The sequence below is a fragment of the Amblyomma mixtum genome, chromosome 10 (assembly GCF_055824585.1).
Source record: "Amblyomma mixtum isolate Tamu chromosome 10, ASM5582458v1, whole genome shotgun sequence".
Classification (NCBI taxonomy): domain Eukaryota; kingdom Metazoa; phylum Arthropoda; class Arachnida; order Ixodida; family Ixodidae; genus Amblyomma; species Amblyomma mixtum.
The window spans coordinates 87,141,957-87,157,289 of record NC_143021.1 but is presented as its reverse complement, the minus strand read 5'-3'; the positions used below and the strand labels follow the sequence as shown (position 1 = coordinate 87,157,289).

Sequence of the window (15,333 nt, the reverse complement as noted above, 5' to 3'; positions counted from 1 at the left end):
TGGCCTCCCAATCGAGGAAAAACCACGTGATTTCCTCCACACTTTTCTCCCAGGGTGCTGTGTGGAAAGGGCCTCTCTTCTTTTTTTCCTTCCTCCATGGCGCCGTCGGACGTCGCCCGGCGGAGGCCTCCACGCTGCGGTTCGCGCCGTCGCGCGCGACGCGGCGGCGGCGCCACCATCGCTGCATCACGTGATATGTGACGTCACGCCAGGGATGAAGCGGCGCGCGCGCCGACGCGTCAGTCTCTGTGCCCGCAACCGCGCCAGCGTCTTTGCGTCGGGCGTGTATGCGGTCAAGATGCCTCCAAACGCTAAGGACGTTAATAATAAGAATGCAAAACGAAGGCTGCTTCGCATCCACTGGGGCTTAACCTTGATAAGCCTCCAACTTTTTTTTCGCGTTGTACGGTTAAATTTCTTTATATTTTTGTTTCTTTTCATATTTGAATTTTTTTATTTCTTTCCTTTCACTCATGAAACCCGTGCGTTCACTAGATGTGCCTTTATTATGCTCAAACCGTGAACCTTCGTGGCGGAACTGCAGCGTCTACCCTGGAAGTGCCAAAAGCCCTGGTTCGATTCCCAGTCTCAATAAAGTTTTTAAGGCGAAAGCCTTTAATGTCTCAAACTTTCGTTAGCAGCCGTGTCGGCAGATGTGTCCGCGTTTTGACGGGTGCCCACCGCTGCCTGGCAGCGCTAAAACACGCTGTCGTGTTCCACTCCTAAAGGCGAAGCTTAATTAGTATTAGGTATTCTGCTCGCCTTTTCTTTCACAGCTGTTCTGCTCCTGGCGAGCTTCTAGGGCAGCCGGCTCGCCATTTTCGCGTTGCCCTTCGAGCCATTTGTGTGGCCGGCGTGTTCCTCGCGCAAAGAAGGCGACTGCGCACGTACTTAAAATGGCGTTAAAGGGCGATTCACACGACAGTCCGTTCGCCCGCGGCCCGCGCAGTACGTGTTCATCGTCACCACATTGAGCGGCGCACTGTCGGCCCGCGGCCTGGTCAGCGCGCCTCTCAATGTGCAGAATACGAGCAGAATCGCTTTATTAAGGCGAAAGCCTTTAATGCCTCATACTGTCGTGAGCAAGGAATGTTAGCAAGTGTGTTCAAGTTCTTTCTTTCTTTCTTTCTTTCTTTCTTTCTTTCTTTCTTTCTTTCTTTGTTTCTTTCTTTCTTTGTTTCTTTCTTTCTTTGTTTCTTTGTTTGTTTGTTTGTTTGTTTGTTTGTTTGTTTGTTTCTTCGTTTCTTTGTTTGTTTGTTTGTTTCTTCGTTTCTTTGTTTGTTTGTTTCTTTCTTTGTTTGTTTGTTTGTTTGTTTCTTTCTTTGTTTGTTTGTTTCTTTCTTTCTTTGTTTGTTTCTTTCTTTGTTTGTTTGTTTCTTTCTTTGTTTGTTTCTTTCTTTGTTTGTTTGTTTCTTTGTTTGTTTGTTTCTTTCTTTGTTTGTTTCTTTGTTTCTTTGTTTGTTTCTTTGTTTCTTTGTTTGTTTCTTTGTTTCTTTGTTTCTTTGTTTGTTTCTTTCTTTCTTTGTTTCTTTGTTTCTTTCTTTCTTTCTTTGTTTCTTTGTTTGTTTCTTTCTTTCTTTGTTTCTTTGTTTGTTTCTTTCTTTGTTTCTTTCTTTGTTTATTCAAGACATTCCGTTACAGAAATGCCTTGGGGGACGCGACAAATGCAATAGACATGCCTGACGGGGCCGCGCCCCGCTTGGCTGCGGCGGAAACAACATAACATAAGCACAATAATTACAAAGCAAAAGAAACATCAATACTGCATGATATGAAAGGGCATGAAAAAACACAATACAGGTACATAAAAACAATAAGATGGATCAGTAGTGTGGTGTTATGAAAAACAGTGATCTATGTGCGCACGTCTTCAATCATCACAGTGAAGGTAAAGATCCGGAGTGAAGGCGAACGAAATTATCAGCACAGCATGGTCTTTAGTTTTCATTTAAGAAAAAGTCTCTAAGTGTTCTTCTCAGTCGTTGCACCATCGTGGCAGTAAACAGTATCTCAGCTAATTCAGGATGCGCATTGAGGAAACCCGGAATCAAATAACTTAGTTTTTGATCACCGTATGTTGTACGCGAACGGGGCCTTGGTATTAAGTTTTGTCGTAGATAATAAGGACTAGGTTGGGCATGATATTTAGTTTGAAATGTTATATCTGTTTCGTGAAGACGCGAAATTTCCAGGGCCAGTTTGTGTTTATGGAGTTTGTGAATTGGCATTATTTTATTACTTTTAAAATGAGGTGCAGTGTCCTCCAAAAGATCTAAATTATCTATTGCTCTCACTGCTCGCTTTTGCAAAGAGAAAAGACAACCCAAATTTGTCTTAGTCGTTCTAGCCCATGCTAGGAAACAGTAACAGAAGCGTGAATGTAAAAGCGCATAGTAGATTTGCTTTTTTACAGCAGACGGAACATGGTATCGCATCTTGTTTAAAATTCCCACGGCTCGCCCAAGGTCCCTACGCAGTGCGTCAACGTGAGGCGTCCATGAAAGGTTCTCCTGGAATATTACCCCCAAAAATCTAACTGTAGTCGATTGTTCGATATTAATGTTATGAAATTTTAAGTGCAAGTTCGTGGGCGGATGGGTTCCCCTCGGTCTAAACAGTATGTATTTAGTTTTACTTGTGTTTAATTGGAGTCTGTTCGAAAGAAGCCATAAGTTCAGTCCAGTTAACCATTCGTTGGCCTGATGAAACACGTCGACTACGTCAGCGCCCGAGAAAAACACATTCGTGTCATCTGCATATAAAATTCACTTAGTGCTATTTATTATGTTTACAATGTCGTTTATATATAGTAAAAATAGTGGCGGACCAAGTAATGACCCTTGAGGTACGCCCTGTTTTACAAGTCTGCTGTCGGATTTTGCGCCATTTATACATGTGAACTGGGCTCTAGATGTTAAGTAGCGTTTCATTAAAGACCATGCGTTGCCACGAAATCCATACAATGGCAACTTCCTTAAAAGCACGTCGTGTTGGACACAGTCGAAGGCCTTTCTAAAATCCAGAAATATTCCGAGGGTAAATATTTTCCTTTCAATGTTTTAGAGTGTATGTTCTTTCACTTCAAGAAGGGCCGTTTCGGATGACTTATTTTTTCTAAAGCCGAATTGTTCACTTGCTATTATGTTATTTACACTCAGAAAGCTTACTAGTCTTTTATGTATATTTTCCGCTACCTTCGCAAAGATAGGGAGCACAGAGATTGGTCTGTAATTGTTCATATCGTTAGTGGAACCGCCCTTGTGTATAACAGCCACACGAGCTAACTTCATTGCGTCTGGGAACCCTGCGGTGGAAAAAATAAGGTTCAGAATATGTGTAAGGGGACGATTAACTATTTCTGCCACGGCTTTTAGTGGACCGGGTTTAATATCGTCAGCTCCAGAGGCGCAATGGTTCTTTAAACCCAAAATGACGTCCAGTATTTCATATTCATCAGTTGGGGACAAAAATACAGTATTTTCACAATGTGCTTTGACGAATTCCTCGCATGGTATCGCAGCGCAGTCATTTGCGGAAGCACCCACGTTAATAAAATGTTCGTTGAACAGGTTAGCAATCTGTTCGTCACTCATAGATTCGCTGTGATAAGAAACCCGCTTTGGGGAGTTCGATTTACACGTGATGTCTCTGACCGCTTGCTATACCAGACGAGGATTTCCTGCAATATTGGAAAACTTGTTCACATAGTATGATCTCTTTGCTTTCTTAATATCAGCATTCAATTTATTTCTCGCTTTCTTCAATACGCGGAGATCGCCTTCACTTCGTGTGTCTAAAAACTTTTGAAAAAGGATGTTGCGGTTTTTTATTCTGTTATACAGGTCGTGCGAGATCCAGGGATTTCTTGCTCTCTTGTGTCTCTTAAGAGTTTTAAAAGCGAAGCATTCATTGTACGCAGAAATAAAAAACATCAAGAATGCCTGATAAGCGTTATTAGAATCCTTTTCCTTTGTAACGCTATCCCAGTCCTGTTGCATAATGAGTTCTTTAAACTTTGACATGTTTCTTTCCGAGTAATCTCTAATCAATATTTCTTTCTTCAGAAAAGAGCGTTTTTGCTTCGAAGGTATCATACAGTAAATGGGTAAATGATCAGTAAGATCGCATATAATTGTACCTGATTTAACTTCATCGGGGCAGAAGCTTGTAATGCACAGGTCAAGTATTGTTTCAGAATTTGAAGTGACACGAGTAGGATCACTAATCACATTTGAAAAACCATACGACTCAAAGAGCTCTTGGAAATGCAAAAAAATGCAAAAAATCATCTTGGAAATGCAAATTTGGAGAAGCATTTATATTGAAATCCCCAACAAAGACACATTCGAGGTTGAGCTCGAGGCTACGTTCAAATATTTCTTCTGCAAAGTGCATGAATTGCTTTAAACACCCAGATGGCGGTCGGTACACAAGAGCAAGCAGTATGTTATAACAGTGAATAATTACGCACTCAAAATTTTCATTCACAATGTTATAGTTTGTTAGAATTTGATACGGTAGTTGGCAACGCACATACAGAGCAACACCTCCTCCGCGCTTTGATGAACGGCAGGCTGACACACAATCAAATCCCGGCAAAAGAAAACAGTCGTCAGATGTGAACCACGTCTCACTAAAGCAAATAAAGTCAAACTCGTGGTTTAAATCTGATAAAAACAAAGCAACCTCATCAAATTTATTTCGCAAACTTTGGGCGTTTAAATGAAATAAAGGAAACTTCTGCTTATCCTTGAGTTGCTAACTATGGTGAGCAAAATTGGACATGAACGGCATCGCGTTTGCTTGAAAATACAATTGCCTGCGCTATAATCTCAGATTGGCGAGGTCATCCTTATCGTGGATGACAACTGCTCGTGCACCGGCTTGTTTCCGTACAAGCACCTTTCCATTCACGTGCCAAACGAACGCGTAGCCAGATTCCTTAGCCCATTCTTTGGCAACTGTCAGAAGAGTGCGAGTGTACCGAGTCATATTTTCACAGATGTACTTTCCGGTGTTGTCATCTCGTAGCGCCTGCCTTTTTGCTAGCCAGGCATCACGAACCTCCTGCTTTGCGAAACGAACAATTACGCCCCGTGTTTTGCCCGGCTTCGCGGGAAGCCTGTGTAGGGCTGTTATGTCACTCGAGCACACCTCATGAAGTTCCAATTTTGTGCCTATTTCATTCACTTTCTTTAGTAAGTCCTCGTTTTCCGTCTCTGGTAGACCATGTATTTCGATGTTCAGTCGACGACTGCGCCATTCTAGACTGTCAACGTCCTTATTGAGCTGTGCAATTTCCCCGCAAGGGCACCTTGTGTAACGAGGTGTTGGTGCTTGGCGCCACCACGGACCCTTAGCCCCCATACCGAAGCTGTCATCCGTACCGTGGCGATAGGTTGAAAGGTGGAGGGAAGAAACCTTGAACGGTGGCGGTCGAGGAAATGGTCAATCCTCGGCCGATGGGCTCCTCGTCTGTCTACCAGGCGGGGAGTCCCGGGACCTTCCTCTGTGTATAAGGGTGTATCAGAGGCGACAAAGTATCTGGAACCCTTAGCCAGTACATGCCGTATGGAAAAATTTGCAAACAAATCTGATCGGCTCCCAAAAAGGAGTCGCACCGATGCGAAAAAATTGATGCCACAGAAACCAGAAACGTTTCCGAAGTTTTTCATGGTTCACTCAAATGCAGATGAACCTGTAGCAAACCTGTCTGCATTTGTGATCGCCAACACTCTAAAGAACTGTGTAGGCAGAAACTACAAAGAAAAAAAGCAGCGAACCGGAGATCTCCTTGTAGAAATAAACACAAAAGAACAGAGCACGAAACTGATGTCTTTACAGAATCTTCGAGAAATGAGCATACAGGTAACCCCGCACCGCACCCTGAACCACTCAAAGGGCGTCATATCTGAATATGAACTCCTACAGAGTACGGATGCGGAAATGGAAGAAGAACTAGCTGAACAAGGAGTAATAGCAGCCCGACGAATAACCATCCGGAGAAACAATGCTGAAATCAAGACAAAACACATCGTCCTAACTTTCAATAGCACAACTCTCCCTGATTCCATCCACGCCGCATACCTCCATTGTAAAGTCCGCCCATACATACCAAATCCGAGACGATGTTTCAAGTGCCAGCGCTTTGGACACAGCATGTTGGCTTGCCGAGGTAAACCCACTTGTGTCACATGCGCAGAAGACGCACATACAGAAGAAAGATGCGAACGTACACCAAAATGCATCAACTGCAATGGCGCACATGGCGCGTACTCCAGGTCGTGCCCAGTCTGGAAAACAGAAAAACAAATCATAACTTTGAAGACCACAGAAAACCTGTCCTACCTTGAGGCAAAAAAACGCGTCTCTCTCCAACAGAAAGCGACATACTCCGAAGCGGTGACGCGGGGACCGCCGCCGCCTTCGGTTTCTGTCTGCACACAGGTCGATCCGAACGACCTGGGGTCGACAACCAAGTCCCTACCACAGAAGTCAGTGACACAGTCCACAGGGCTGAAAATTTCGCGGGAAGACCACGCGATCCTCGCCGGAGGCCCTCAGGCCCCACTTTCAGCAGCGGCATCCTCGGCGACAGACACCCAGAACAGCTCTGCTGAACTGGACCTGTCGCCCCACCCCTCTAAGAAGGCAACTGCTGGCCCAAGAGACTCTGCCGCTGGAGCAGGGCCTGGTTCAGCGGTGCCAGCAAAAAAGACCAATGCGAAGGCCACGGGCCATCGCAACCAAGAAGCATCCTCCACGTCCACCGTGGAGGAGATGGATGTCAGCGAAAGTCCGCGGACATCTAAAACACACGCATCCGCGAATTCTCCGCGGAAATCCGGCGCCACGAAAGTGGCAATGGATACAACTCCTAGTTCGCCACCGCTACAGCGGCGGCGAGACTCCCTAGAGAAAAAAGGGAAACCACGAATCACTGCTCCTGAGAATAAGTGACTTTCCCCAATCCCCAACTTATCACAATGGCGTATCTAATACAATGGAACTGTAGAGGTCTACACAGAAACTACACAGACATAACCGATATGCTCAAAACAATGGCACCTACAGCTGTGTGCCTGCAAGAAACAAACCTTGGGCCAAGGCACACAAACATCTTAAAAAAAATATAATATTTTCCAGAAAGACCGAGTACAAGCTAGCCGACTCTCAGGAGGCGTCGCTATCATTACGCAAAGCGATGTCCCTGCAAAAGAGGTATCATTAAAGACGAACTTAGAAGCGGTCGCAGTAAACATCATTAGCCATAAACCAATAACAATATGTTCTGTATACATACCACCACACAACACAATTACCATGCATGATCTAGAAGAACTTCTGGGACAGTTGCCTGAGCCATATGTTATAATTGGGGATTTTAACGCACACTTTTTATTCTGGGGAAGTGAGCATACTGATTCCAGGGGTCAGCTCATCGAGGATTTTATTCTTTCAAATAGCACATGTTTAATGAACACAGGAAAAGCAACGTACTGCTGCCCCAGCTCTGGAAAAATGACCTGCCTAGATTTAGCGTTTGCATCACCATCGGTTTTTAATGATTTTATTTGGGATGTTTTAGACGACCCTCGGGGAAGTGATCACTTACCTACGGTTTTAAAGCTAACATCAGCTACATCCATCCTCCCTACGAAGCCACTGCGATGGAAAATTCACCTCGCCGATTGGGCACTTTTCAGAACGAAGGCCACACTAGAAAAATAATATGCCGAAACCCTTACTATAGAAGAACTAAATGAAAAATTTGTCACATGCTTAATATCTGCAGCAATAGAAGCCATCCCACAAACGTCTGAAATTGCACGAAAAACACATAAAGTTTGGTGGTCAACTGAATGCTCATTGGCTAAAAAGCAGCAAAACAAGGCTTGGGGACCCCTTCGCAGATATCCCACTGCAGGAAACTTGCTCACCTTCAAAAGGGCTAGAGCCAAAGCACGATACATTAGACGGAACACAGAAAGGGCATCATGGCAACAGTACATATCCTCCATAAACAGCTCAATAACATCCAAGAAAATGTGGGAGCAGGTGCGGAAATTCACTGGAAATTTTACTCCATTCACATTTCCAATGCTAACAACACCCGGTACTCAAACAACATTAGAAGAACAGGCCAACATATTGGGTGAGCATTTTTCCACAGTTTCAAGCTCATCCAATTATACACAAACATTTCAAAAGCACAAAACAATAGTAGAAAAACAAAAACTTCCCTTTGGAACATGCATACACGAAAACTACAATCAGGTTATTACAATGCAGGAACTAAACACAGTACTAACATCCGGTAAAATGACAGCACCAGGCCCAGACAATATACATTACGCCATGCTTGCTCACCTCTCCGAGACTGCCATAGAGGCTCTCCTAAAATTTTTCAATAAAATATGGATCAGTGGAGAAATTCCCCATGCATGGAAAGAAGCCATCATAGTACCCTTCCTAAAACCTGGCAGACCACCAACTAGTCCCACCAGTTACAGGCCAATAGCACTCACTAGCTGCATAGCAAAATAATTCGAAAGCATTCTAAACATCAGACTAACCTTCATCCTTCAGTCTCGGCAACTTTTAGATATACATCAATGCGGGTCTAAAAAGACATGTTCCACAACCGATCACCTTGTCTGCTTCGAGAACACAGTTCGGGAAGCGTTCATCCACAACCAACACTGTATCGGGGTCTTCTTCGACCAGGAGAAGGCTTACGGTAACCCGTTGGTGGTTCGGTATCCTCCGTGACCTAGTGGACCTAAGTATCCGCGGCAGGATGCTGAGCTGTTTGAGCGACTTCCTGACCAATCGCATGTTCAGAGTCCGCCTAGGCGCAACCTTCTCCAAGACTTTTTACCAAGAATCTGGTGTACCCCAAGGGTGCATCCTCAGCACGACCTTATTTGTCATCAAAATGAACTCCATAGGAAAAGTAATCCCAAAATCCATCATGTACTCAGTTTACGTAGACGACCTCCAAATAGCATGCACGTCTTCCAGCATACCTACCTGTGAGCGGCAAATACAAATAACAATAAATAAACTGGCTACCTGGGCAGATAAAAACGGATTTAGATTTTCCCCTCAGAAAACAGTAGCGGTTCTGTTCTCTTTGAGACGAGGCCTACAGGCCGACCCCACACTATATTTAAACCAAACCCCATTACCGTTCAAACAAGAGCACAAATTTCTAGGGATAACTTTCGATAAAAAACTCACTTTCTTACCACATATAAACAGCTTAAAGAAAAAAGCTTCCCAGGCCCTCAATGTGCTGAAAATACTATCAAGAAAACGCTGGGGGTCTGATAGAGCTTCCCTGTTACATATATATCGTTCTATGGTTCGCTCTAAGTTAGACTATGGGTCCATAGTATATGGCTCAGCAAGACCGTCCTACATAAAACGACTCGATCCTGTCCACAATCTTGGTTTAAGGCTGTCTTCCGGTGCTTACAGAACTTCCCCAATAACAAGTCTGTATGTGGAAACTAATGAACCTTCCTTAGAAGATCGAAGAACTCCACTAACTTGTACATACATCCTCAAAATCCTTTCACAGCCCAAACATCTGTTACCCAATTGTCACGAAATGCCCATCCCGAATGCTCTTCAACAACAAGCCCCATGCGATTAAGCCGTTGCTCTTGCGCTTCGAAAAAAATGTCAAACTCTAAACATACTAAATGAAATCAAAAATATTGCCCCAAGACACGAAGCACTACCACCGTGGTACACTCTCCCTACAGTGTGTGACGTCACACTAACACGCCTCAGTAAAACCTGTACACCACACGACCATATAATACAAGAATATTTAGCACTACAAGAAAAATACAGAAATTACGCGTCATTTTATACTGACGGGTCAAAAACTCATGCTCATGTAGGAAGCGCAGTAATACAAGGAAAAAATTAAAATGCAGTACGACTGCCCTCATGTGCTACAGTTTTCACCGCGGAGTGTTATGCCATTTGTGTTGCGGTACAGAAAATAGCAAATGAAAACATCAAAAAGAGCATCATTTATACAGATTCACTGAGCGTCCTTACAGCATTAAACTCCAAAAATGCCACACAGCCACTGATTGGAAGCATCATACACAATATAGTAAAGGTCACAGCACAAAAACATGTTATAAAATTCTGCTGGGTTCCCAGTCACGTTGGCATTAGGGATAATGAGAGAGCCGACACGTGTGCTGCACAAGCCAGAGCCATGGAGGTGAAACATGTGGGTTTGCCTCCGAGGGATTACATGAAGTTCGTGCATAGCAAACTAAGAGCCAAATGGCAAGCTTCTTGGGAGAATGAAAGAAACAACAAGCTGCATACTGTAAAGCCTATTTTGAAAGAATGGAAATCATGCCGTCATAAAGAACGTTTTATCGAAGTAATTTTATGTCGTTTACGCATAGACCACACACACATCACCCATAACTTCTTATTAATAAAAAAAGACAAACCTGTGTGTGAAATGTGTGGAGAGGAGCTCACAGTGAATCACATTTTAATCTCTTGTTCGCATCTCGAAGAACTTCGAAAAAAATTTTTTACGGTATTTTACAATGAACACATTCCATTTCATCCCGCATTGCTTTTAGGCGAGCAAACACTCGTCGAGTTTTCACTTGTTTGTAAGTTTCTAAAGAAAGCCAATGTTTTAAATTTAATATAATGTAACTTCTATAGACTTAACATAACATCATCTAACCTTGTGTTTGGCGCATGATAGCCATAGTTGCTTATGCGCCATAAAACCCCATATAACTAACTAACTAACTGTGCAATTTCACAGGCCCATTCAACTTTCTCAAGCCGCTCTACACGCTTCGTGACATCCTTTGTCGACTTTTCTTGGGCTAGAAGACGTGTTTGAAACTCATCAAATTTATCTGAGAGCAGGCTGACGGATGACTCAAGCGACTCAAGCTTGCTGGACATGGCCAGAAGGGAGTCAATTTTACTTTCCATTGAAAACAGCCTAGTGATTACTTCTCTATCGGACTGCTGCCCTTGCAGTGTATCCTCAGCTTTACGGCTGCCCTTACATGTTTCGCACCTCCAGGCCTTCCAAGCCTTTGCTCGTTTCGAAATGAACGTTTCTTCCGAAACGCCTGAACATGATCCGACATGGTACGTAAATTCACACTCTGAGCAGTACAGTGATTGACAGCTGTCATCAACAGGTTGTCGACATGCGCAACAGCGTAACATGATAATTGCGTGACACTCAACGGTAGCCTTGGCAGCAGCGGCAGGAACAAGAACTATCGAAAAAACTACCAACCTGCAAATACGTGGAGCAGTAATTCAAGAGACTTGCGCGCTGGTTGCTGCCGCTGCTGCCAATGCCAAGGAAACGCCCCTTGCTGAAAATTCGCCGGACGGTGTCGGCGATACCGCTGACGATTGTTCGTGCTTTTCACCGTGAGGCCCGGCGTTATGCAGGATTCTCGAACGCTGTCCGAGATCGATGTTATTCGTCGTGCACCTCTGGCTCGGCAGCTTGCCCCGTACAGATGTCGGACACCTTGCTCAGTGGACGGGCTCGGCACCTTGTCGCGTACAGATGACAGGCGTCGGGTAGCCTGCAAATACGTGGAGCAGTAATTCAGGAGACTTGTGCGCTGGTTGCTGCCGCTGCTGCCAAGTTTCGGCGAAGAAAAAAATATTCAGGGGGCACCTTGACTGGCGAAAGCCCTTTCCGTACCACTGTGCCTATGTGGCACTGCTGACGACACCACCGGATGACGTTGCATATAATGGATGACGAAGTAATGAAAAATTACTATTTAGTGGTTAATTACTTATTAATGACGAAATACTAATTAACTGCTAATTAATGACGCTTAAGCTTCGCCTTTAGGAGTGGAACGCGAAAGCGTGTTTTAGCGCTGCCAGGCAGCGGTGGACACCCGTCAAAACGCGGACACATCCGCCGACACGGCTGCTAACGACGTTATGAGACATTAAAGGCTTTCACCTAAAAAACTTTATTGAGACTGGGAATCGAACCAGGGCCTTTGGCACTTCAAGGGTAGTCGCTGCCATTCCGCCACGAAGGTTCACGGTTTGAGCATTAATAAAGGGACATCTAGTGAACGCACGGGTTTCATAAGTGAAATGAAACAAATAAAAAAATGCAAATATGAAAAGAAACAAAAATATAAACAAATTAAACCGTACAACGCGAAAAATATAAAAGAACAGAGACGAGACGCGCAGCATCGCGGCTTTCCACGCGAGAACCGCAAAAAACCGCGGCGGCGGGGCGCGGAGGGAGGCCACGTCCGATTCGCCAGAGGAATAGACCGAAGAGCGGAACAGCCGTGAAAGAGAAGAGGATGAGGAGGGAAGCGGGGTTACTTATCCTTGCAGGCTGCCTTTCAGTTTTAGTCTCTCTCCAAACTTCCGGCACCTCTCTATTGATGCGTTCCCTTAGGTTTTTGTTCCGCGCACAGTAAGGGATGTCCGCTTTGTCTGGGTACCTCGTCATTCGGGAATCTATTTCAACGAGGTGGCTGATTTATTGGCAAGGTCAGCTCTCACTGCCCCTGTAATATATCCCTTACCGCACCTTATTATGTTGGAGACCTCCCGTTTCCAGCGATTCCAACATATATCAGCCAGCTTGGGTGATCCGTTGCTGAATACCGTGGACTTTCAACATTTAAAGTTCCCATGCAATGTCCGTTCATGTAAGACAAGGCGGTGTCAAGTGTCCATGACGCTTTTGCGATGCAGAATCCCCCACCTCAACTTGTACTTATGCAGATGCGGGTTCGTTTCAACAAACCTTTTTAACACATGGAGAGAAGTTGAAACAATTGACCATTATCTCCTCTCTTGCCGGCGGTTCGCATTTCAGAGAAAACAGTATTTGGAAGTCCCTCTTTCAAGGTTAGGACTCCCTTTGTCTCTACCCGTTCTGCTCTCGTTTGGTGCGAGCGCCACGGCATTCTCGTTAAGCACTATTTGCGGCTACCTTTATGATTACATCATTGTAACTGGTCGCTTACCCTGTTAAATCCATATAAAATTCCACCGAATGTCCAAAAAGCTTACTTTATTTTATTCCTGAAATATCTAATGTGTTTATTTATTAAAGATTTTTAACAATTGATACATATTTCCTAATGTCAAACATTCTACTATATTTCTTAGCTTTTTTTTCACGCTTTTTTTCCCTTGGCATTCACCACCATACCTTGGCCAATCCCCCGCGAGGGTACGTGCCATTTTCATACGGTGAAGAACAGGAGGAAGGGCAGCGCTGCGAGGACTGTGCCTGCACGTAGACGCTAAGATCGTTTCCGCGCAGTTGTGTACGCTGGAAGAAAACCGTCCAGGTGTCAACGGCGGCGACAGCAAAGGCGATGGCTCACGTAAGAAAACTGAGCGTTAGCGGGTCCCGCTCAGACGAAGACAGCACTGATGCAATCAATGTATCCTACAAGTTCGCTTGGCCTGGTGAGCCGACATCCAGTAGCGAACCAGCGACGCCCCGGTTGTTCAGCGACCCGCTGCGTCTTGCGCATCTGGAATCGCTCACCAGAGGTGACCTGTACTGCTCCAGGAGGACGTCGCGCAATTTCGGCGACTACGTGCAGTGTCGTGAGCTCGGACTTCAGTACCGACAACGTCTCGGCGTGGACAAGACCTACGGCACTCGACACCTGCTCCAGAATGGCCTGTTCCACGAGCGCGAGATTAGCCTGGGCCGCATCGACAAGATATTCTGCTCAGCCTGGCTCTCGGAGCGCCAGATAGTGTTCGGCACCAGGTGCAACAAGCTCATGGTGCTCGACACGGAGGACTGCAAGCTCTGCCAGATCCCGAGCCTGCAGAGCTCGCTCGCGAGCCCGCCGCCCGAGAACCACTGCGGGATCCACGCGCTGCAGATGAACCCGTCGCGAACTCTGCTCGCCACGGGGGCGCGCCACTCGAACGACACAGCCGTGTACAGGCTGCCGACGTTGGACCCCGTCTGTGTCGGTGAACGGGCTCACACGGACTGCATCTTCGACTTGGCATGGCTAGACGACGAGTTTTACGTGACTGGCTCGCGGGACTCCACGCTCGCCCTGTGGAGAGTGCAGGAGACTAGAGGCTTCTCCTGGCCCGAGTCCGCGCTGACGCCGAGGCAGATGCGACCGCTGGCCGTGCGTGGCTGCAAGGACGCCGACAAGGTGCGCGCCCTGCTCTTCAGCCGTCAGCACAGCGAGATCGTCGCACTGTCGCTAAACGCGTACATCCACCGGTGGGATGCATGTACGCTGCGCTGGAAGGCGTCCTACAAGATCCCCTATTGCCAGGAGAACGTCTGCCTGGCGCAGCAGCCCGAGCGGAGAGTCTACGCCGTTGGTTCTAAGTCGTACGTGACATTCCTGGACTCGCGGACACTGCAGCAGACGCACAAGGTGCCTTCCAACTGCATCGACGGTGGAATCTGCTCGCTCAGCTTCATGGACGATTTGCTGACCATCGGGACGGGCATTGGCGTGATACGGTTCTTCGACTTGCGCGCCTCTAAGTACCTGAAGGACGCCGACCGTTCGCGTTACAGCATGCTCAAGGCCAACAGGGGCTGGGTCCACTCGGACGGACTGTTCCCTGAGGTTTTCTGGAACGACGAGTACGACCCGGCCATCTACACGCACAGCTATGACCCTTCGGGACTGCGGCTCTTTGCGGCCGGCGGGCCACTGCCTGCTATCCTCCAGGGCAACTATGCCGGTTTGTGGTACTGACGAGGGAGTAACCTACGGCACTGGACACCTAGTAGAGGCACCGGCCGGTGTACTGAAGATACTTGGATATGTGGACGATTACCTCGTCGTTGTTAGGAACGATAGCTTTACTCAGCCTGTGCTGGACACCTTTGTCAGGAATGGCCATGGTCTTACCTTTACCACAGAGTCTATTCAACATGGCAGGATTCAGTTTCTGGATCTAGAACTGAGGCTTGAGCCGGGGCATGTTTGTTGGTTGTATTCGCCACGCTCCGTCAAGAGGGTACTAAGCTTCCATTCGGGGCATTCCAAGTTGGTGAAAGACGGCGTTGCCACTTCATGTATTCGAGCCGCTCTAAATAAGTCGTGCCTCCATTCGATTGAGGAAAGTGTGAAAAGCCAAATTGCCAGGCTCAGGCAGGTTTCCCTGAAGTTGCGATTGGAAGGCTGTGCGAAAGAATGGTGTCCAAAATGAAATCCAACCACATCCGTGAAGCAGCCAAGCGCCAGAGGGTCGCGGTTATTCCGTATGTCCACTCTGTCTCTCACCGTCTGAAGAAAGTGGGTCGTAAAT

At 46.1% G+C, this 15,333-nt stretch overlaps 1 protein-coding gene and 1 pseudogene across 1 annotated transcript; one reads left to right on the top strand and one right to left on the bottom strand.

Moving 5' to 3' along the window:
* Nucleotides 1-4,824: 4,824 nt before the first annotated feature.
* Nucleotides 4,825-10,998, bottom strand: LOC149326373 (uncharacterized). The gene is made up of 2 exons (XM_089564553.1): nt 10,804-10,998; nt 4,825-5,289 (listed from the first exon to the last, which is right to left on the bottom strand). The coding sequence occupies exons 1-2, from the start codon at nt 10,996-10,998 to the stop codon at nt 4,825-4,827; spliced, it is 660 nt and encodes a 219-aa protein (XP_089420679.1).
* Nucleotides 10,999-13,403: 2,405 nt separating this feature from the next.
* On the top strand, nt 13,404-14,777 carry LOC149326372 (DDB1- and CUL4-associated factor 12 homolog pseudogene; annotated as a pseudogene).
* The last annotated feature ends 556 nt before the right edge of the window (nt 14,778-15,333 follow it).

What these genes read in the sequence shown, in the direction of transcription:
- LOC149326373 (XM_089564553.1), bottom strand. Translation starts at nt 10,998, where the DNA reads ATGGAAAGTAAAATTGACTCCCTTCTGGCCATGTCCAGCAAGCTTGAG. An exon ending in CCTGTGAAATTGCACAGTTA is followed by an intron (nt 5,290 to 10,803) that starts GTTAGTTAGTTA and finishes GAAATTGCACAG; the next exon opens with CTCAATAAGGACGTTGACAG.